This window comes from Homalodisca vitripennis, chromosome 6, assembly GCF_021130785.1.
Source record: "Homalodisca vitripennis isolate AUS2020 chromosome 6, UT_GWSS_2.1, whole genome shotgun sequence".
Lineage (NCBI taxonomy): Eukaryota > Metazoa > Arthropoda > Insecta > Hemiptera > Cicadellidae > Homalodisca > Homalodisca vitripennis.
Window position 1 is genome coordinate 60,766,090 of NC_060212.1, and position 24,837 is coordinate 60,790,926.

General features: G+C 33.1%; 1 protein-coding gene across 1 annotated transcript; it reads right to left on the reverse strand.

Annotated features, from left to right (window-relative positions):
• Nucleotides 1-542: 542 nt before the first annotated feature.
• On the reverse strand, nucleotides 543-17,943 carry LOC124364363. Its single transcript, XM_046819766.1, has 6 exons — nucleotides 17,871-17,943; nucleotides 7,936-8,130; nucleotides 5,911-6,049; nucleotides 4,517-4,670; nucleotides 2,141-2,240; nucleotides 543-799 (listed from the first exon to the last, which is right to left on the reverse strand). Exons 2-6 carry the CDS (start codon nucleotides 8,005-8,007, stop codon nucleotides 647-649), a joined length of 618 nt encoding a protein of 205 aa, XP_046675722.1. The 5' UTR covers nucleotides 8,008-8,130; nucleotides 17,871-17,943; the 3' UTR covers nucleotides 543-646.
• Nucleotides 17,944-24,837: the final 6,894 nt, after the last annotated feature.

Consider the following 24,837-nt stretch of genomic DNA (forward strand, 5'->3'; position numbering starts at 1 on the left):
CCATAACAAGGTGCAGAGAACTGTTTTCAGTAAGACCTCTGTGTTTTATGCTTTCTGTGATCTACACATGTCAGTTAGATAGTGAGCCCAATCAGTAGCAAAGAAAACTAGAATATCAGGTACTTGACAGTTGATTTCCTGTTCATGCCTACATCTGTCAATAATATGTCAGAATCGGTTTTTCTTGGTACCGTTGGTTTAATTTTGTTACACTAAAATCCTCCATTTGAGATGTTATAAAGTAAGTAATGTTACAAAAAATGTGATATGTCACCTCTACTGCAATAATTATTGTTCGAGAAACAATATGGCTTTTATTTAGGCTAAGGTGAGCAAAAGTTGGTTTTCTTAGAACTGATAGTATTTTATATATAATTTCTGAGTCAATCTTTACAGTTTGGTTTCCCTTCCCCTACTTTCAAAACAAGTGGATAATGCTGAAACTCATTAAAAATTGTACAGTAATTTATCACAAATTTAATGAGGATATTCAATTTTTCATTATTTTTGAAAGAGGAGATAAAAGAAGAAAAAGATGACACTTTTGGAACAATTTATAAATAGTAAAAACTTTATTGCAATATTATATCACTAATTATTACAGTATGTAAACCAAATTCAGTAGAATTGAGAAAGTTGAAAAAAATCACAAATTTGTTAACACTTTTTTTACTCTTCGGTTTTCTTTTGATTTTCTTTGTTTGGTCTGATCTTCTTGCTTTACTTCTGTCTGATTTTGATCCTGTTTTGTTTCATTGTTCATACCACAGTCTTCATCTTCATCATCATCGTCGTACATCTGAGGGAAAAGATAAATAAACAAAATTATTATTACAACTGTTCTAGGATTTTTTATAAAGAAACCAGTCATAATAATTATTCGCACCAATAGAATGTATAATTCAATGTAAGCTGGAGCAGCTATGACAACTAAACGACTAGGCTAAAAAATATCCTTTGTCAATTTTCCATATTTGATTTTCAAACATTTTGAAAAGAACTGGAAAAAACAAATTATTTAACTTTACCCTGTGTCTGTAATTTTTTAATTGATTTGATAATGATTAATGAATCCAATGTCCAATTTGCGGATTTTCAACAAGTATAAAAACATGAATGTATTCGCTGAAAACTGAATTATATACTTTTCTGCGATAAAACTTACTGTAATTTGGCAAACCTTAAATTCGTGGGAATTATTTTTTAATTATATGTGGATACATTTTTATAACATTTTTGGAATATCACTAATGTATGAAAGTTAACCCATTGCGGATCGTATTGTTTTGGCGCGCGGGCACGAATTAATTTATGGTCAGCGGCCGCACGAAGAGCAATGGTGCGCCACATCGTATCGCTCGCTATTGTATACTAGAAAATTCAGCTGTGAAGGTATTCGTTCAGATGGAACATGAGTCTGTTGGGGTATCCGTGATGTAGGAACGATAACACGCGAGCAAGGTTCCGGGGTAGCAGGGATGATGTCTGAATCGTAGTCTAAATAAAGCGGCTCAGGCGAAGCGATTACAACATCCGGGCCATTGTCTAGACTAAACCCACCAACATGTACGTCTGCGTCGTTTAGTTCTGTGTCACTAACCTCAAAAGTATTATAATAACAACTGAGGAAAACACCCAATCAGAAGCAGTAAAAAGCATTTTTCAACTTCAACATACAACTGCGATCTGTAGGATATTTATAACACTTTTGAAAACTCTAAACGTAGACCATTGTTAAACACTCTTAGTTGACAAGTGAAGATGATCGCCCGATCTATCAGACATTAATAGAACTATTTGGAGGGAAACGCTTTTGCGACCTGAGCTCGTCATCAGGCCGCTGCATGACGAGCCCAGCTCGTCAGTGATCCGCAATGGGTTAAAGAAACGAAAGGTGCAATTAACTCATAATGGAAGTCTAGACTAAACAATCATTACGTGCATGTCCTGTTGCAGTTTTTATTTTCCTACATATTTATGAGTGTAAATGTTTCTGTTCATGAGTTTTAAATGGTTATAAATACTTCAGTCAAATAAAAATATAACAGCCAAAGTGCTGACACATAAATTACTTTCTTATAACATTTTTAGTAATTATAACAATATAAATATACATATGGCTGTTAGCTTATTGTAATACCTTGGGTTTTTTATTCTTGGAGGGAGATTTTAATTTTATTGTTGACGTCTTCTTAACAGTTACTTTTTCTTCTCTGAATGATAATGTTTTTGAAGGTAATCTGAAACAACAATATAGTATAGCATTGAAAATAAATGTATCAATCTATTCAAATATACAGGGTGACCAAAAGATCTACCATTTACTCATTTTTTAATGAAATGAGAAGAATGAAACTTGCAGAACATATCTACTAGGTCAAGAGGATCTACTTTTTTAAATACTGTACTAAAAATTTGAAGGGGATGTTTACCAAGTCTAACTTTCAAATATCAACACTATGATAATTCGTCAAAAAGAGGAATTTGTACAAATCATGAATCATTGTAATTAAGTCTTTGTAATAATTTTACATCTTACACATTATAAAATTTATGAGTACTGTCAAACACTTGTGATGCCAGAGTATGCCAGTTTCTCACATTATCAAGAGATTTACGTTTTTCCTGTAATTACTGAATACTGGCACTAAAGAGGGTAAAATATTTTTGTTTTTAACTATATGTAAACAAATTTTGTTCATTTCAAGCATTTTATTGAGTGATAGATGCATGCACCCTTTGGGCAAAAATTCCCAAAACACCTTGAACATTTAAAAACTAAGTCTACTTGCCCTAGAAACTACCCTCAGCAAAACTTAAGGGAAGAATACTTGTGTGCATTTGCACTATATGTTCTTTTTAATGATGCATACTGGTTGGTTGTAGACAGACACACCACGGCAAGAACACAACACACACAAGAAGAGAGCAGTAAGTATTTTATGGATTGCAAATACTTAGATCAGAGTAAAACTGCCAACGAATTCCAACAAGGAGTTTCCCTTCACTACCTCCACCGTACTTCATAGCCAGTTCCCACCAATTACTGAAGTGAGAGTAGAAAATGGTGGACGACAGTCATGAAAACCTAATCTATGAACTTACAAATGAAATCTGTTCGCTAAGTGAAACAGTCTACGAGATGGAACCATTGTTTATAACTACACTGTCAACAGAAATCTTTTATTAAGTTACTAAAGTTTGCAAAGTTTTGCAAGTAGACGTTCTGAACTTTATGTTATTCCCAAAAACACATAAATTTTTACCGTCTACATGCAAGACTAAGATTTTGAACTCACTGGTAGCCAAATAAAAAAATTGTCAGCGCATAAAACCAGATGTATTATATGTTATAATGTAGCGTATATTGGGTTCTTTTACGTGGTATATGTATCGTCCTGGAGCCATTTTGTATTTTTTTGCAAAACTTAAATGTTCGGACCGTCTATGTCTAAGAATATGAACTCATTGGTAACTAAATCTCAGTCCATAAAACCAGATGTATTTTATGTCATTTTGCAGTGTTTATTATGTACTTTCACGTGATATATATGTCTTGCTGGAGCCGTTTTGTTTTTTTGAGGTAAAAGAAAAGTTCAATCAGTAAATCTTTGTTATGATTTTCAAATCTGCCGCTGAAAATAGCCAGCTATGATGTTGTAACATTTATGATTTATTTTTATTCCAGTTGCTGACAGTGTAATTCAATTGTAAATTTATATTTAGTTATGTAATGTTCCAACCCGTACATTGCTTCATTTAGCGAACATATTTCGCTTGTAAGTTTATAGGTTAGGTTTCAATGACAGCCGTCCGCCATTTTTTCTCTCGCTTAGGTAAGTGGTGGGGGTACTGGCTATGAAGTGTGGTGGGGTAGTGAGGGGAAACTCCTTTGTGGAATTCATTTGGCAGGTTCACACCAGTATACTTACTGGGTGGTGGATTAACTTATGAAAGGAAAGCTAAACTTTTAAAGTATTTTTAGGAGCTAGTTATGAGGTATTCAAATAAAGTTAAAATAGAAATATTCAAAGGAAATTAATTATTTGTGAGTGTGGTTAGACCAGAAACTTTCTTGGGATCAAAATTTACAAATGGCTTTAGCTAATGCCATTTGAAGCACTTTTAGCCTTTAGTAGGCTATTCTCAAGAGGCCTCATACCAGAATTAATGTTATCGCTATATTGTGACTGCAAACATAATGTGACATAAGAACCGTAATTTTAAAATGTTAATTTCGTGCAAACCTTGTCTTAAGACCATATGATTATGTGATAAGTTTTTATAAATAGAATTATACCTGTAAACTTATCCATGACAAAAAATTTTGCTTAAGAAAAAAGTTCCAATGAGGCATCGTTATGTTGTTTTAACTCTCCTTAACATTGTTTCACCATATACGTCACTCATGTTTGGAGCATTGACATAAGGCCATAGTCAAATCTACATATTGTCACATACACTAAAAATTGAAGTTTGTAACTTAGTTGGTTCATTAGATAAAAAAAGAACTTACATTGGAGCGGCTGAAATTTTCTCCATCAAATCTTGCGTGAAAGGTGTAAATGTTTGGGAAGGATGAGAAACGACAACAGACTTAGTAGTGCTAACATCTTCTGCGCACTTTGTAGAAAACGCATTCAAGTCAAATGGCGTAGTCTCAACCGCTTCTGGTAAAATAAAAACAAACTCAGTGATTAAAACTCTAAAATGAATACATGTGTATAGCATGAAATAATAAACTAAGACATTTTTACCCAGAATAAGAAAAATCAAAGCACAAGAGGCAGTTCAACTTATTCTAAATATAAAAAAGATGAACTGACTGAATAAAAACTATGTTACATATACTCGTATTTACAAAAACTACTGTTTTAAAAATCATGATCGGTTGTGTAAATGTAATTTATTGGTAGATACATTTAAATTAGCTTACAACTTCTTTAGTATACAATTCCACATAACAGCCCTTAATGACGTTGCAGAGCAAAATTTAAGTCTATAGCTCAATTCATAATCAAGATATCAAACAGAAAACAGATACACAAGCAGGTAGGCAGATAAGAGGAATAATTTTGTCCGAACCCTTCGTGACAGCTAAGCAAAATATATAAAATTTCAAGTTTATATCTCAAATTAATCTTGTGATTTCCCCCTGATTTATAGGCCTTGCTAATGCTCAGCCAAATCCCATGGAGGGAAATGCACGATAATCAAACTCTAACTTGTCTACATACTAAGAAAGTAATACTACAGAGTACTGAAGGACCCAATAGAATGTAACGAGAGTCTTATAAAACAATCAGTCAGTTAAACTTAATGTCGCTTATATACAAATAAAGCTTCATGCAAAATTTCTAGTCTATAATAAGTCAGTTTGTTTTGTAAGATTTTGTACGGATAGGCAAAAATAACAATTTTCCAGCCCCTCGAGTGACAGGCTTTGCTAGCCCTCAGCTAATAAATAACTCATTTATGTTGATTTTTAATTGATCATTTATATGAAATTATTACTTTGCTATTGCGTAAATTAAGCAAAATTTTAACGCTAATTAAAAATAAATGGAATGTGGATTAATATTACACAACAAACACAATTGTACAAAATATTTCTAAAATAAACATGCAACTCAATGATAACTAGCCAGACATTTTACAATTCATTAAAAATAATTATTGAGTTTTTTATATATTTTTTAGATTTAGTTTAAAATCTGATTGGCATTAAAAGTCTCAAATAAGAATTTCAAAGACGAACCAAACCTAGTACTAGGACTAATAAACAATTCTCTAGTGAACTGTGCTCCAGATAGACTTCTGTGTTTTCTGTTAAGTATATTACCTAATAGAGCAAATATTTGTTTAAATTCTACACTGGTAGTGTAAACATCAATAGAAACTCTTACGAACTGCGTGATATCTGTCCTCCTTCCAGCTTATACTCGAGTATCTCCAGGTCCTTGCCCTTGATAGCCTCGACCAGAAGGTGATGCCGTCTCTCCATCTCAGCAACTACAGTTAGCAGAGGTCGGGTCACCTCCTCGTAAAACTGCCACCAAACAGTGATCAGTGACTTTATATAATTACGCTGAATGATTGTAATGACAAATGTGATTTTTTAAGATTCATTTTATTTACTTCCAACATAACAAAGTGGAAGTTATTGTTTTATCATGCTCCAGAAGTAAAAAAGTGGTTTTTTACAAATGTATATTTGTATGTGTTTATGTAAGGATAACTTGTAACCATGGCATAAATTTATTGTGACCTAATTTACATGAGAATAAGTCAATACCCTAGTACATTCATATTTAAAAATTGTATTTTTAAACAAAAAAATTGTTTGATAAAACAGAAAAATTGTCTAAAATAGGTATAAATGAATTTGACTACATTCTCATTATTTATACACCATTAGATACTTAAAAACAAAATTACATAAATCACGTATAAATAATTTTCAGTAAAGATTGAATTACAAAAAGTACTTGCTTGGGTATTACAAAGTGAGAGTTCCTGGTGGAGCAAGTATTTTTTGTGATTCAATCTTTATTAAAAATTAAACAGGCTATTGCTGCTTATACCAATGTAATGAATGTTAAAAGTTGTTTGACAAGTACTTGGCCTTCCGATCATGTTAGTTGGTTATTTAAACACATATGTAACAGAAATGGTCAAATACAATATAATTGAATTGTAAAAACTAAGAGTTCTGTGGTGTAGTGGTAACATGCTCACCCTGCAAGTGAGAGGACCAAGGTTCGAGTCCCGGTGGAGCGAGTACTTTTTGTGATTCAATTTTTATTGAAAATTAAATCAGGCTATTATAAGTGGAATGAAAGATAATTTTGCGACCTTTTTCTCAGCAATTTTTGTTATTTCCGTTAATAACATAGAATTGAGAACTCAAAGTTTTCACATTTCTTATGGAGTTTAACATTGAGAAATAAACCTTTTTATCATACTCCATGAATAATAGCTGTTTTTGTTACTTAAGTTGGTCTATAAAGTGATCGTTTTTCATTACAAGTGATCTAAAAAATCAGATGCTGCACGGTTTAAGTTTTTACAATGTGCTAATCCAAACTTTTTTATTGTTTTAGTAGATAGTATTACTATGTGGAGTTATTAAATAATAAAAATTAAATAAAATGTGTACATTTTAATTTTTATTCCTGTATGATAAAAATCGTTGTTCATCACAGAGAGCAAAAAAATCTTTATGCACTTAATCAAATTTCCGACCTCGCCTTCACCTCTTTCTTAAAACACCATTGCACACCGAAAACAACCGCTAGAGATTAAAACTACTATTTTAAATAAACGTCTACTTTAATATTCTAAATTGAGCGATTCCCTTTCTTTTTAAGATATTTTATTAATTTATAAACAGGAAATGAGATTTATTTGTGTTGAGAACATTTTCGTTCATTCAAAGCGTATTGCTAGATGAAAATGAGGCTTTACTCAAGAGTTTTTTTAATTATTTTAAACCTTTACAGTGACTAAATTATTGTGTTTGTAAAAAACACAACATTTTTTTCACAGTTAAAATTATCTTAAAAACAAGAGAAAACTTCCAAATGTATGATGTTAGGTTTGCATTTTAAAGTATTTATATTGGAAAATGGCAGTAGTTTTTAAAAGTTTGGAATGTTTTATTTTTAAATGTCACTAAGTGGAAATGTTAAATTTAACTAACTTTGTTGATTATAGAACAAATATTTCTGAAAAACCATTTACATTTTGGAACAAATTTTTAGAAAAACTTCTTCCATGATATGTATTATACGGTTAAGCCAGACTATAATAAGTTGTATAAGTCTGACCAAATTAATATTTTACTTATATAATCTAGTTTCAACAAAAAAGCAGCAAGTACACAAAATTTATTTTATTAGCAAATTGTAAAACTAAACTAAAGATATAACTTACTTCACTGTGACTTCCTGGCTTCAGAAAAAACTTTATTCTGAATTTGGGACCTTCCAAATTTGTCTGTAACATCAGAGTTTTGCTGTCATCTACAGTGGTGAAACTTCTGATAATATCATCAGCCTCACTTTCTAACAGTGAGAGTATGTCACCGTGGAACACATCGTCACTGGCTTCAAGAAATTTGTTTAGTTCCTGTGGAAATTTCACATCATTTATAATAATATCTGCCAAAGCTACAGTAATCACTTGATAGATAACTATGTAACCTTGGAACACATTGTCACTGGCTTCAAGAAATTTGTTTAGTTCCTGTGGAAATTTCACATAATTTATAATAATAACTGCCAAAGCTACAGTAACCACTTATTAGACAACTATGTAACTGTGGAACACATCGTCACTGGCTTCAAGAAATTTGTTTAGTTCCTGTGGAAATTTCACATCATTTATTACAATATCTGCCAAGGCTACAGTAATCACTTGATAGATAACTATGTAACTGTGGAACACATCGTCACTGGCTTCAAGTAGTTTGTTTAGCTCCTGTGGAAATTTTACATCATTTACTATAATATCTGCCAAAACTATACAGTAATCACTTGATAGATAACTATGTAACTGTGGAACACATCGTCACTGGCTTCAAGTAGTTTGTTTAGCTCCTGTGGAAATTTTACATCATTTATTATAATATCTGCCAAAGCTACAGTAATCACTTGATAGATAACTATGTAACTGTGGAACACATTGTCACTGGCTTCAAGAAATTTGTTTAGTTCCTGTGGAAATTTCACATCATTTATTATAATATCTGCCAAAGCTACAGTAATCACTTGATAGATAACTATGTAACTGTGGAACACATCGTCACTGGCTTCAAGTAGTTTGTTTAGCTCCTGTGGAAATTTTACATAATTTATTATAATATCTGCCAAAGCTACAGTAATCACTTGATAGATAACTATGTAACTGTGGAACACATCGTCACTGGCTTCAAGTAGTTTGTTTAGTTCCTGTGGAAATTTCACATCATTTATTATAATATCTGCCAAAGCTACAGTAATCACTTGATAGATAAACTATGTAACCTTGGAACACATCGTCACTGGCTTCAAGTAGTTTGTTTAGCTCCTGTGGACATTTTACATAATTTATAATAATAACTGCCAAAGCTACAGTAACTACTTATTAGACAACTATGTAACTGTGGAACACATCGTCACTGGCTTCAAGAAATTTGTTTAGTTCCTGTGGAAATTTCACATCATTTATAATAATATCTGCCAAAGCTACAGTAATCACTTGATAGATAACTATGTAACCTTGGAACACATCGTCACTGGCTTCAAGTACTTTGTTTAGCTCCTGTGGACATTTTACATAATTTATAATAATAACTGCCAAAGCTACAGTAACCACTTATTAGACAACTATGTAACTGTGGAACACATCGTCACTGGCTTCAAGAAGTTTTTTTAGTTCCTGTGGAAATTTCACATCATTTATAATAATAACTGCCAAAGCTACAGTAACCACTTATTAGACAACTATGTAACTGTGGAACACATCGTCATTGGCTTCAAGAAGTTTGTTTAGTTCCTGTGGAAATTTCACATCATTTATAATAATAACTGCCCAAAGCTACAGTAACCACTTGATAGATAACTATGTAACTGTGGAACACATCGTCACTGGCTTCAAGTAGTTTGTTTAGCTCCTGTGGAAATTTTACATTCATTTACTATAATATCTGCCAAAACTATACAGTAATCACTTGATAGATAACTATGTAACTGTGGAACACATCGTCACTGGCTTCAAGTAGTTTGTTTAGCTCCTGTGGAAATTTTACATCATTTATTATAATATCTGCCAAAGCTACAGTAATCACTTGATAGATAACTATGTAACTGTGGAACACATCGTCACTGGCTTCAAGTAGTTTGTTTAGCTCCTGTGGAAATTTCACATCATTTATAATAATATCTGCCAAAGCTACAGTAATCACTTGATAGATAACTATGTAACCTTGGAACACATCGTCACTGGCTTCAAGTAGTTTGTTTTCAGTTAGCAGATTTCTGTGAAAAACAAACAATAAGTATGCCATCATAAATTTACAAACAGGAGAATTCTTAACCAACACGGCAAACAACAAAAGTATACCAATTTGGATTTGATGGTGCACGCTTTATTCATCTGACAAGAAATGAACAAAACAAATACAAAGTGGCTTCAGACAATATCTGCATAAATGACAACATCCTAACAACTGACGACACATACATTTTAAATGACCTAAGGCTCTACAAACAGCATCAAACACATAAACATATCTACGATCCCTGACATCAAGCTAAACCTTGTTCAAGGAGTGCCAGGATGTGGCAAAACAACCTTTATATTAAAAAAATTACAGAGATGGTGATATTGTTCTATTCCCGACCAGAGATGCAGCACTGGACTTCCGGAAACGCTTCAATAACCTACATCCAAACCAGGAAAAAACTGCAAACGACTCCTTCAGAACAGTTCATTTTCATTTCTTATCAACTCTACTCATCATCTGAAACAAGGAGGCAGGTATGCCAGGCTCATTATAGATGAAGCACTCATGTTACATGCTGGAGAGATCTTGTTTTGCATCCTTCCTCGCAAAAGTACATGAAGTAATGCTTATCGGTGATACCAACCAAATCCCATACATAAATAGAACAAATCAGGAAGTACAAATACTACAGAATCTCAGAAATAGCAACAACCACCAAGGTGCTTAACATGTCATACAGATGCACACGAACTACAGCAGCTCTTCTCTCTAGCAGTTATAGCCATGGAATGAAGACAACAGACAGAGTTGAAAGGGAACTAAGTCTCAAACCACAATAAAGGCCTAAAGAATATTCAGGAAATCCTTGAAAAAGATGAATACACCTGCCTGGTCTTCAAACAGTCCGAGGAAACGCGAACTAACTGCACTAGGATACAAAACTAAAACTATCCATGAATTCCAAGGAAGGCAAGCTGAGAAAATAGCAGTAATACGCACTCCTCCAGAAAAACCTTGAAGAAATATATGACTCAAAACCTCACTGTCTGGTAGCAATAACAAGACACACACGGAATCCTTTATCATATCACGCCAAATACAAATGACACACTGAGCAAATGGATAAACTCATGCAAACACCCTCAACTCAAAAGAGTTAAGTTATGTTTCCACTGACACTCCTACTGAACCCACATCACAAGAAAGCAATAACCCTTATCCCCATCCTCAAACTGCTCGTTGGAACAAAAACCACAGACATAATAACCAGTTGTAAATCCAGAACACTCCATGGAAAACATATCACAACCCCATTTTTTAGCCACACATCAGTTCCCAATAGAAAAACACAAACCAAAGTCTCCAACTCTAATCTTCCTGAACTCGTACCTCAAAAAAAAACCAAAAACAATCTAAAGCATATCATGGGCCACACAAAGTCACCGTCATGCACCAAAACATAAATTGGCTCTCAAATAAGTTGGATAGGCTGGGCCACTTCCTGAATGATCACCTCCCGGACCTTATAATATTAACAGAACATGGCATTTTTGAAGAAAACCTACATTACATGAACCTTGACGGGTACTCTCTAATCGGAGGTTTCACAAGGAAAAATCACCAAAAAGGGGTGTGTTTCTGGATAATGCAAAAAAGGAATAGAAAATCAAATAAAGCTCTTAAACACGAGCGGAGCTTGAATCAGAACTGATATGTGAAACGGCCCTATTTCAAATAGCTATAAAAAAAACACACTATCCAAGTACTGGGAGTTTACAGACCACCAAGTGGAAACCTGAACATGCAGTCAACATTTTATCAGCCCAACTCGAAATCGCTCTACAAACAAAAAGGAGAACGATCCTTATGGGAGATATAAATGTTGACAACTTAGTTTGAAAACAGTGACAACAAACAAAATTGAAGAACTCCTTGCTTCCTTTGGTATTGTCCGAGAGAAACCTACCGCCTACGCGAATCACTGTTGAAACGGCCAAATCTATTGACTGGATCTGTACAAATATCGACGACCATCTCATCCAAAACAGCTGTAATAACATCAGGCCTCTCAGACCACACAGCACAAGCCATCTCAGTGCAAAGCCAAAAAATCAACCCACCACGTGAAAGGGAAAAGAAAAGGATATTTAACAAAAAATCTACAGATCGTTTCAAAACAAGTCTTCAGGGCCAAAAACTGGGACTCTGTACTCCTTAACAAATGACGCCAATTTAGCCTATAGTAACTTCCACGAAATCCTGCAGCAAACACTAAACAGAACAATGCCCTCAAATAACAACAAATAGAAAGCCTTGTACAAAAATACAGTGCTGGGATGCAGAATGTACAAGACTAAAGAATATATATATCCAAGCTCTGGAAAGAGAAACAACTTACAGGATGCAATTGAGGACAAGGTAGAGGCAGCAGCAAGAAAGAAAGATTACGACCTAAGATTAAAGCTTCTGAAACGAGAACGAGCAACAGCTCACATAGAACAAGCTGATAACAAGCCCCAAAGCACTATTGGCAAGTAATAAATAACGAAAGAAAGGCAAAATCAAACACAACCATTGAATGGAAGCTACAAACAGGCAATGAAACCCATACAAGACCCAGCAGACATAGCAAATTGCTTCAACAACTTTTTTGCCACAATTGCAGACAGAACACTACAAGCCAGTAATATCAGCCTAAACTCCTCACAACAAGACGAACCAGCACCAGCAGCAAATTTTGAATTTAAATTTCAACCTGTGACGCATTCTGATATAAAAAAAAGCCATAAACTCACTCAAACCAAAAACTTCTTCAGGCATTGACGAGATATCAGCAAAACTAACCAAGATCTGCAAAGAAGAGATAACAATCCCCCTGACAGATATCACAAATAAATCACTCCAACAAGGAATTTTCCCCGATCTACTGAAAACAGCAAAAGTGTATCCAAAATACAAAAACGGCGAAAACACCAGCACAGGTAGTTATAGGCCAATCTCCCTCATCTCAACTTTCTCAAAAAATAATAGAAAAAGTAGTTCTGGAAAAACTTCTCCTTCACCTACAGCAAAACAATTTGCTCACAAGCCAACAGCATGGATTCCTAAAAGGAAGGTCAACTGCCACTGCCCTGATACAATTCACAGAACATATAATTGACGAACTAGAAGAGGGAAACAAAGTAACAAGCCTATTCCTAGACTTTAGCAAAGGCCTTTGACTGTCTCAATCATAACAGACTACTTTCCAAATTAAGAGCTCTAGGTGTGACAGGGACAACGGAAAAATGGTTTCACAGCTAATTACATGACAGGAGGCAGCTTGTCGAGATACAGTACACAAATAACAACATCAAACAGAAGATGAAATCAGAACTCATCAGTGTAACATAGAGGAGTTCCGCAAGGCTCTGTCCTGGGCCCCATACTGTACCTTCTATTGACAAATGACCTCCCAAGCTGGCTACAAGACTCCTGCCATACAGTAATGTACGCCGACGATACAGCCATCACACTGGCACAATAGATCACTTGAAACACTCACCAGAAAACACCAACACCGCCCTCAAACATTACCAAACAGTACTGCACAACAAAACGAACTGGTTCTTAATGAAAAGAAAACAAGTCCAGCTAACCTTTACTACCAGAAACAAAAAACAACACTAACATAACACTGACCAGATATAGAGTCAAAAAACAGCACAAAGTACCTTGGAATAACAATAGATTCTTCCCTGTCCTGGACAGCGCACATAGACGGCCTCCTGCAAAAAGCTCTCATCATGCACTTATGTCATAAGGAGACTAAAACAAATAAGTGGCTTGGAAGCAGCAAAAACAGCATACTTTGCCTTATTTGAATCACATATGAGGTATGGTATTGCAACCTGGGGAGGTACAAGTAATACCAATCTAGAGAGGATTCTGGTACAACAAAAAAGAGCAATCAGATGCCTTGCAAATATCGCCCCACGAGAAAGCTGTCGAGACGCTTTTAAAGAGCTAAAGATCCTCACAGTAGTATCACTTCACATTCAAGAAGTATTCTACATGCTGTTAATACAGCACAACTCAGGCATAGAGACATGCACCAGCACAATACTCGTCATGCTGCAGACTTCGCACTACCAAACTCACCATCTCAGCCTGTTTGGAAGGAAACCCTCATACAAGGGAGCAGCATATTTCAAACCGCCTACCAGACCATTCTCAAACAAGAACCAATCAAGACACTCAAGAGAAAGCTAAATCTATGGCTACAAGACAATCCCTACTATACAGAAAAGGAATTTTTGTGACAATTAAACATGTTTATTTTTATGAATCTAATGACCACTGACTCGATGTACTGTTCTCAAAGAATATGTCATTTAAAAGTATATTGTCTATTGTCTATTGTCTATTGTTTTAGCTCCTGTGGACATTTTACATAATTTATAATAATAACTGCCAAAGCTACAGTAACCACTTATTAGACAACTATGTAACTGTGGAACACATCGTCACTGGCTTCAAGAAGTTTGTTTAGTTCCTGTGGAAATTTCACATCATTTATAATAATAACTGCCAAAGCTACAGTAACCACATTATTAGACAACTATGTAACTGTGGAACACATCGTCACTGGCTTCAAGTAGTTTGTTTAGCTCCTGTGGACATTTTACATCATTTATAATAATAACTGCCAAAGCTACAGTAACCACTTATTAGACAACTATGTAACTGTGGAACACATCGTCACTGGCTTCAAGAAGTTTGTTTAGTTCCTGTGGAAATTTCACATCATTTATTATAATAACTGCCAAAGCTACAGTAACCCACTTGTTAGACAACTATGTAACTGTGGAACACAACGTCACTGGCTTCAAGAAGTTTGTTTAGTTCCTGTGGAAATTTTCACATCCATTTATTATAATATCTGCCAAAGCTACAGTAACCACTTGTTAGACAACTATGTAACTGTGGAACACAACGTCACTGGCTTTCAAGAAATTTGTTTAGTTTCCTGTGGAAAATTTCACATCACATTATAATAATAACTGCCAAAGCTACAGTAACCACTTGTTTAGACAACTATGTAATAACTGTGGAACACATTGTCACTGGCTTCAAGAAGTTTGTTTTAGTTCCTGTGGAAATTTCACATCATTTATAATAATAACTGCCAAAGCTACAGTAACCACTTGTTAGACAACTATGTAACTGTGGAACACATCGTCACTGGCTTCAAGAAGTTTGTTTAGTTCCTGTGGAAATTTCACATCATTTATTATAATATCTGCCAAAGCTACAGTAATCACTTGTAATTACATTTTATTATGGCACTTGGAATACTATAACCTTGGAATACTTTGATACAGTAAGAATACTAGAACTATAGACTAGAGAGGTTCCACCACGCCTTTGATCTTGGCCGCTGCCATTCAATCCCTTTGCCTTCCTCACACTCTACCAGTGATGTCACAGTGTTCACTGTACTGACATTGGGATTTGTGCTTACTCGTCCTTGTTTTTACTCTTCGTTTGAAGTCTCACTGGGAACATTAATTACTCTTATAATGTTTACTTGGTACTTAAATTGTTTTTGTTTGCATAACCTGTATCAGCAATACTGATCTTAGAGCCCAATCGTTTCAGCTGCTATGAGTATTATAAAAAAAAATAAATCTTGATGAGTCAAATCCAGACAGTCCAAAAGCGACTACATGAAATAAAATTCAAACTTAAAAGTAACAAATTAAACAGTTGTTTAACGATCAAAGTTTTAAAAAAACACCACTTCATAATAAGTTAAAAATTATTCTAAACAAAATATTAGTTGTTATATTAATCTCAGATTATTTTATGAACATGCTCAATAGAGCTGTGCAAAAAATCAAGTCGAGGCATAAATAAAAAAACAAAAAGTTTCAAATTTAATTCTAAGGACATATTGCAAGCAATAATACTGAGGTCTACAAGTCAAACAAAGATCATATGATTTTTTAGAGAAAAAATATGATTCTCCCTTTTATCTTAAACAAATAAAGACAATGGTGTTTCAAGTGTTAGTGCCATCCTAGAATAAAAAATAATGTATTGAAAATATTTTCTAGTTGGTACAATGGATGTCTGAGCTTGAAAATAAAGGTGTTCTTAGTTTTGATTAAATGAGTTTAGATTGCAAGATTTCCTCTCACGCTGAACTAGTCCAAACATTAGGCCCTTTTCAAACATTAGGTCCAGTTTGTTATGGCTGCACGACTAGCTTCACATTGGAAGCAGCTATTATGAATTCGAATTAACTATGACTGAATATATATTGTCTGATATACTGTAAAACTTGTACAACGTGGAATTAAAGTTGAAGCCGTTTTTTCCTATTTTGATAGCTACAATAATCTTTGAAAGACTTCAATCAGTGTAGGAATTGATTATTTCCATAATCCCTCTAACCGCAGCAAGAAAGTATATGTATTCACAGATATGCCTCACTATATTAATCTACTCAGAAACAACTTTTTTGAACGTTAAGACGGAACTCTAGTCAGCTGCCGGCCATGCATTTGAGACTCTGCTTTTAACCTGGGGCTATAGTTAAAAATGTGTTATAAATATGAACTCGTCTCAAGTCCATAAAGGTTTTCACTTCAGAAACATAGATTTTAGTCTCTTAATGCTAAAGAATAGTTAAAAATATGATTATCTGTTAATACGGACTGTTTATGATTTGTATTTAATAAAGATTTTGTCATAAGAAACTTTAAATTTCAAATATAAATTATAACCATTACTGAATGCAGATCTTTTGTTAGGAATCCATTGTAAAAACAATCATCAACTAAAGCTTGAATGCAACAAAGAAATTGTGTTGCACATTGTTGCAAAAGCAATTCCAATATAAATAGTTAGTAAAAATGCTGACATTTATTTGACATGACTGATTTTTTTACATTTGATATAGTAAAAAACCTTTCTTGCCAATTATATGTATCAAATTTGGAATCACTGAAAATATAATGCAAGAGCAAAAAGAATTTCTTATGCAAGTTTAGGTTCTTATATCCATATGAAAATTGAGGAGAAAAATAACATTCTTCCCTTTATGAAAATTCTACTTTAGATTAAACCTTTATTTATACAAGGATACAATGTCTCAGAGTATAAAATACATAATGATTTGTAGGCTAATAGAGGAGAAATAGAGGGAAAAAAAATAATTTTTTTGCAAAAGATTTTTTTATTTTGAAATTACTAAAATTGACATTAAGTTTATATATGTGAGTTGTTAAACATGCTCACCAGGCAAGTGAAATACCCGGGTTCGAGACCCGGCAGAGAAAGTACTTTTTGTAATTCAATGTTTATTGAAAATTAAATCAGACTATTGCTACTTATCAAAATTTAATAAATGTAAAAGTCGTTTGACAGGTATTTGGCCATCCGATCATATGTTACTTTGCTTATTTAAACACATATGTGACAGAAACGATCAAATACAAAATAATTAAATCGTAAAAAGTGAGGGTTCTATGTTGTAGTGGTAACATGATCGCCTGGCAAGTGAGAGACCCGGGTTCGAGTCTCGGCAGGGTAAGTAATATTTGTGATTCAATGTTTATTAAAAATTAAATCAGGCTATTGTCACTTGTACAAATTTAATAAATAAATATATAAGTATATAATTACATATATATATATGTAATAACAGGTTCTAACCTGTTATTTGCTCACTCAGAGCATGAAATTGGCACGAGATACACAATGTTATTTTATATTTTGCCATCTATTGCATGCCAATTATATATATATAGGGTCCCATTTAAACCCATATGCCTTGGCAGAGAACTGTGCAATGCTGAAGAGTGAAAATGTACTCAACATCTAAGAAGATACTTACTTTGCATCTGCATAACAACTGTTCTCCTTGTAAATCCTCATACCATAACTGTACCAAATCCGTAACATATATTTTGTGTACAATATATATATGTAATTAATTAACAGTATAATAACTGTTATAATTAACAGTATAATATATACATTGTATCTTAAAAATCTGGAAACATAGCACTCTTTAAAACACACAAGTTTTAGTGAATAAAAATACGTTGCTTAGAATATTTATATTATAATAATTCAGTTTCAGTAAAATCTAAAACATGCATTTAAATATTAGAATCTGCAGTTTATTAGCTTTGAGGTAAAGCAAATGTTATTTAACAGTAGAACTTTTATAATAAAACTGAATAATATTAAATAACAAAGTTTAAAATTCGTATATTTGCCACTACGCAGGATAGTGTAGGTTCTAACCTGTTATTTGCTCACTCAGAGCATGAAATTGGCACGAGATACACAATGTTATTTTATATTTTGCCATCTATTGCATGCCAATTATATATATGTAGGGTCCCATTTAAACCCATATGCCTTGGCAGAGAACTGTGCAATGCTGAAGAGTGAAAATGTACTCAACATCTAAGAAGATACTTACTTTGCATCTGCATAACAACTGTTCTCCTTGTAAATCCTCATACCATAACTGTACCAAATCCGTAACATATATTTTGTGTGCTTGATCCCACAGTGATATGTTTCAATAAAAACTCTTTTCCATCAATCTTTATCTTCTTCCACATTTCCAAAGATTCTAAGCAATATCTTGTTGCTGGAAAAAAAAAAACAACAGAGAAATAGTTCATATCATATAAACATACAACACATCGAAAAATCTAATACGATAATTGTTACAAACATATTCATAATAGAAAAAATAGTCTCATTATTACATAGTGGATTTTTATTCTCTGATCCTGATTAAGTAATCAGGATATGTAGCATCAACAAGTTACTTAAGATTTCTCGTCGTAAATGAATGTACATAATCTAACACGTATTTATGTTAGTGTTATAGTTGGCAAAATAAATGTGTGTAAAAGAACTATAGGTGTTTAATAATATACGTGTGATTGTGGCGCAAACTCTCAGACAATTGAGCACATTGTAAACGACTGCCCTTTGCGATTGTTTTCTGGTGGTCTTGCTGGTCTGAGTGGTTTAGAGGATGGGTCTCTAAACTGGCTCAGTAATTTGGATTTAGCTTTGTGACGGGAGATTTTAATATTATTTTTAATTTATGACTCAAGAACTTTGTTCTTACGTACTTTTTAATAATTGTAATTTTTAATTTATTTATTTATGGATAGCTGCCTTTGTCCCCCATACGATATATATATATATATATATATATATATATATATATATATATATATATTATATATATATATACTATACAAAATAATAATAATAATTTAGTTGTATCTGAATGAACACCCAAAACAAACATCTCTGCAAAATAATAGCCAATCAGCAATGGTATTTACACACATCCTGATTTAAAAAATTACATTAATTTACTAGAAAGTCATAGTTGGTTTTACTTTGAATAAAATTTTAACAATGATGTCAAATTGAATGAAATTTTAGGCTTTAAAAATTTTAATATGAAGAAACTATATTTGTATACATTAAAGAAATGAATTTGCTTTTGAAATAGTATGAAATAACTGAACTGTATTGAAAGTACTCTTGAATCACATAGTACTAACTATTACTTAACAGGATACACATGTTTTATAGCATTGAGAAATGCTCGCATGGATCACCTCCAATAATCATAATTTCACGTATTTTCATAAATTCTACAAGATGATTGCTGCACTCACTTCTGAGACTGGTTTTTAAAGACTTCTTAGTGGCACTACAGTTTGATTTAATTGTTTGCGTGTTGCAGAAGTCAACGGATCTATGAATTTCGTACTGTGGTCAACAGTAAAATGATCATAACTTTTGTGTTTTTAGTCCAAAATAAGCTTTCCATAAATCAGTAACGATTGTTGTTCCAGGTTTAACATGTTTCATAATTAATGGAATTAGTGATTCGGCATCACGTTTACTTTCTGGGCAAATCTCTAAATGGAATCTACCACCTCTTCTTACCATTTTAGAAATGTCTACGTCAGTGTTTATTTCCATAATGCTTATTTATAGTACGGGAGCTAGGGTGGTGGGGGAGGGGGGGTGGGGGGTAGCAACGTTTTCTAAAACAAGAATTCCAGGTCAGCTGATTTTTTGATATGCTTGTCTTTCTTGCTCTTTCGGTTTGAGTCCGGGCTTGCTATCTGGCTGGTGGTAGTGGTTGCGTTTATTAATGCGCATCTTGCCTGCACAGGTAAAAATCCTGGAGTTTAAAAGAATTTTATTATGCGTAATTTTAATTTTTTTCCCTTTAGATAAATCTACCAGACATTATTTTTTTATTGCCAGACATTTTTACAGTTGTTAATTATGTGCCATACGCGAATTTTTTTTTTTTTTTTTTTTATAAAAAATTCAAAGTATTTTAGAATGTCTGTTATTTTTATATTATGTTATTTAAACCTAAAATAATCTAAAATTAATTTGCCAGACGTTAATTCGATTGTTAAATATTAAATATATATAAAATGTAATGAAAAGTATTTGCGGTATGTTGCTTGTGGTTGGAGAGAGAGACAGTTTGAAGTGCAAGAGAGACAGAAAGCGACGGCAGCGCTTAGGCTAGTGTATAACATAATATTTTTAAGAATGAGACAGAAAATAATCGCAAAAATACATTACTTACGTTTGTTCTTGTAAATACAACTTGGGGATGAAAAAATTTTAACATCAAAATTAAAATAAGTATTAAATTGAAAAGAATGGAATTAAAAAACATAGCATAGAAGGTTTAAAAACTACATCTTTTATTCGATTAGCGAAAAGCGATTATAAACGATTTTCATTCTGTAATAGTGTCACAAAAAAAGGTGGCATCTTCATAATCATCATCATCATCTTCCTGTCACTGTCAGAATTATTTAGATCATCGTCTTGGGAATTATCATTGTCTTCCAATACTCTATCATCTGTAAAGAAGAAGAAATTAAAATTTTCTTTAATTCTTTTTGTGTTTTTATACAAAAAATTCAGTTTTTATTGATATAAATTTCTATTTTATACTTACTTTGAATAATAACATCTGAAACTGTGGAAGGTAATTGCTCTCCGACAAACCAGATAAAATATATTTAATCATTGTTGATGGTCCAACCGGAATCAACTGGAGATAAAGATGTTGGGATGTTTTAAGTGAGCATTCCTCCATAGCTTAGTCACATAGCGAACTCTTAATAAATGTTGAAGCAATTCTGCTTTACAGGGTGGCAAACTGGATGAGTCGAAGTTACGATATTTTTTTTCAAATTTCTCATCGGATTTTTTTTTTGACTGAAAAGTGCTTGAGAATAGATGATAATCGAACATCATTAACATTCGAAGAATTTTTTCACTCCATACATTTGACAAATAAACTTCTCAAGGGTTACAATGTAGTTTCAAGTATTTCTTCGTCACCCGTAATAATATTTTGAAAAGCTAATTGATATTCGTTCGATTTCCCTAATATTTTAAAGGGTCTAACTTTGCCTTTTCTAAAAAATGCTGTGTAATCGCACCGGGTGATTGCGTGGAAGCATGGCCAAAGCTTTACATAAAGATACGCCAAGTATTTGGTATATTTTTCATTGACGTTTATGTATCGTTGATGATTTCCTACGCCCATATCCATCCAGATTTTTAAAGATGAGTTTAAGTGATCCATATTTCCCAGAAGTATAATTAAAATACCAGAGTCAGAACAGCGTATAACAACTTCAGCATCAAAATCGATTTGACATATATGAAAAATGATCCTAGAATCAGCTTCTTCGTGTTCTTCACATGATAATGATTCTTCAGTTGTTTTAATCACTTTTTTATTTGAAACCTTGTAAGAATAACATTTATTGTAACTTACATAAAATATTTTTATTAGCAATAAAAAGGTACCATGTCTCTTCACTATCCCAGTGATCTATAAAAAAGTTTACTAGAGCTTCTTTAAATTGTATATTTTTAAGTTCTGCTGCAAAAATTGTGTGGTCGAGCTTGATTTGGACCAATTGATACTGGGATGGTTGCTTCTTCTCGACGTGAACGTTCGCAATCTTTGATAGACGGCGAGAAATACTGGTCAAAGACAATGTCAATACGAATAGATTTCATTTGGAAGATAGTACTCATAAACTTTTTAGATATACCATCATACGTTTGTGGTACATCTTTCATGAGATGCAACAAAAAGAAAACCATCAACAAGACAAACATCAAAAGATGACGGTTGTTGATATGTAGTGTTGCCCAATTTTTTTTCTATGAGCTTTGCTAATTGTGATTTATCAGTTTTTACAGATTGAACCATTCTGGGTGACACATTGATGTTGGCATAGGGGGAGTGAGTGGGAATGTCAAAACCTTCCCAATGTGAACCTTGTGAGCCAGAGAAATCCCAGCATTCTACCAATAGATCTCTTTGCATTCGCAAATCAACGACTTTATTTCCTAAAGTCAACTTCTTTTTCATCGGCACCTCAGCAAAATTAAAAACTTTATTTTTTGTTATGGGTTTATCAAATCTATTCCCATCTTCAATGCATTCACTGATAAATTTGTTTTCTTAGAGTCTCACCATTCTTCTTCAATATTTAGTAAAAAAGCAGTAACGTTCAGGAGAAGCAGGCTTTGAAGTAGCAATGTTGTATAGATTTTCTTTGTTAATTTTGGATCAAATGGATTGCAATTTTTATCGAGAATTTCAATAAAATCCGCAATTTGTTTTCCATAGATTTTAATTCTGTTCGGTTGTAATTCTGCCGTAACATCTTGTAAGTATCTTAAGCCACAAACATCCAAGACATGTGATATTAACGCTGCTCTTATGCTGTGACTTTTGGTCCAGCGTTGAAGTGCAGCTAAAAAGAATTAGTAAAGTGAGCAATTCCGCTCAGTCGTTTAGCTGCATCGGCATTTATCGTTTGCTCAGTGTAAGATCTATTGGTATTCGTGATAAAATGGCTTATCAGTTCTTTTGACTCCAAAACATCCTTTATTAAAATCATCTTGTAGTCCAGGGTGGGTTTTATCAACATTATTTAAATAATCTGAATATTTTACACAATAACGAGCGTAGTTAGGTAGATTTACAATAAAAAACAAGTTCGTCATTTTTGGAATTACGTGCGTAAACATTTGAAAGTCACCCATACGTATACTTTCTCGAAAGATTTATGTAATAACTAATCAACTGAATGTAGATCATGTAGAAAACTGTGCTGTTTTTCCATGGGTACTTGCCTGGTCTTTGCTACGTATTTCTTGTATGAATTGAGCAGTTGCGATAACATTTCATTAGGTAATAAATCAGTGTCCGTTGATGGATGAGAAGGAAATTTTTTTCTCCTGATTATTCTAAAAGATCTTCATAAAATTTGTCCTTTTACAAAATCATATTCAGCATTCTTACTTTTCAAAAATTGATCAAAATGTAACAATCTGTAAGCTTAATGCCATCAACGGATGTAGACGTTTGCAACGATTAAAGTGTTTACCCTCAATTATTCCATTTACAGACCCTGAAGCAATGATTTTACTCTCAATCATCATGTGGGATAATCCACACTCATCGATTGAAAGTACCGACAGCTTTAAAAAAAAAGCCATCATTAAATGAAACGATCCAAGATGTATAAACAGATTACTAAACTTGAGACCTTCTGTTGCTTGAATTTTATAAGCTATTTTAGCAATTGCTAAATCGGTATGTGACCTGTACATAAGTTTGACCACATTCTTTACCAACTGTTTGTGCTTGTTCCATTGTAAACGGCGACCATTGATACATTTGTTGGTGATAAATTAATTAGAATTAAGATATGATACTTTCTGTTTTTGGAGTATTGTCTTCTATCATTCTGCATTAAATCCTGTTCCAAGATGGTGTATTTGGCACATGAAAAAACATATGATAGCAAATGTAACAGATCAATGGTTTGTAAAGATGAAACATTTTCAGGTGATGGTGATGATTCGACCGGTGTTTAGCGACCTGCCATCTTTAATCGCTTTACCATAAGGAATTATGTCGGGAGTGAAGTCTGTCAACGATCGTTTTCTTTTTTGTGATGGTTCTGTTGGTAATAAATCTTCTGAATTATCATTAGCTTGATTTAGTTGAGCATGTGAATTATTAATCAATGTTTTGGTATATGATTCCCACAGTATCATGCAAAGTTTCTTTTCCATTCAAGGTATCAACGTATCTATCAAAATTATCAAAAGCTACACCGAGTACATAGTGAGGGATTTAAAATGATGTCTGGAGGACAAAACTTGTGTTCGATGTACTGATGAGATAGTTGCTTCTGTTTCCAATTCTTCTAGAGTAGTATAGTTACAGCAATGTCCAAATCTATTTAAAATATTTATTATTTTCTTACTACTTGTGAGACTTTTTATAGTCATGCCAAGAGTAATGTGTTTGGATGGTTTAACGGTTACCATTACTAACACAAAAAAATTGCATCAGCAGCCATTGAAGAACTCAATCTACTAACAATTTAAACCATCTCTGCGTCTAATATCTTTTACCTCCAATAAATGCTTTGAAGAATCGATCTAATTTATCAGAGGAATCACGCATTCACCAGTAATCAAGTCATTTGTTTTAATTTTTGATGGTAATTTTGATTTTTCAAATTTTCAAAAATTGTATTTCGTAATATTAACGCGACTTTATCAATAAGGTCGTTTTCTTAAAGTTTTGTTAGATCATCTTCTAATAAACTACAATCCTTATGAATAATAATTTTTTTCTTTTGCTTCGATATAATTTTGATTATTTTTCTTGAAATATTTTTGTATTTTTTCTTCCAGATAATGATTAGTTATTAAACTTATATCTGTCTGAG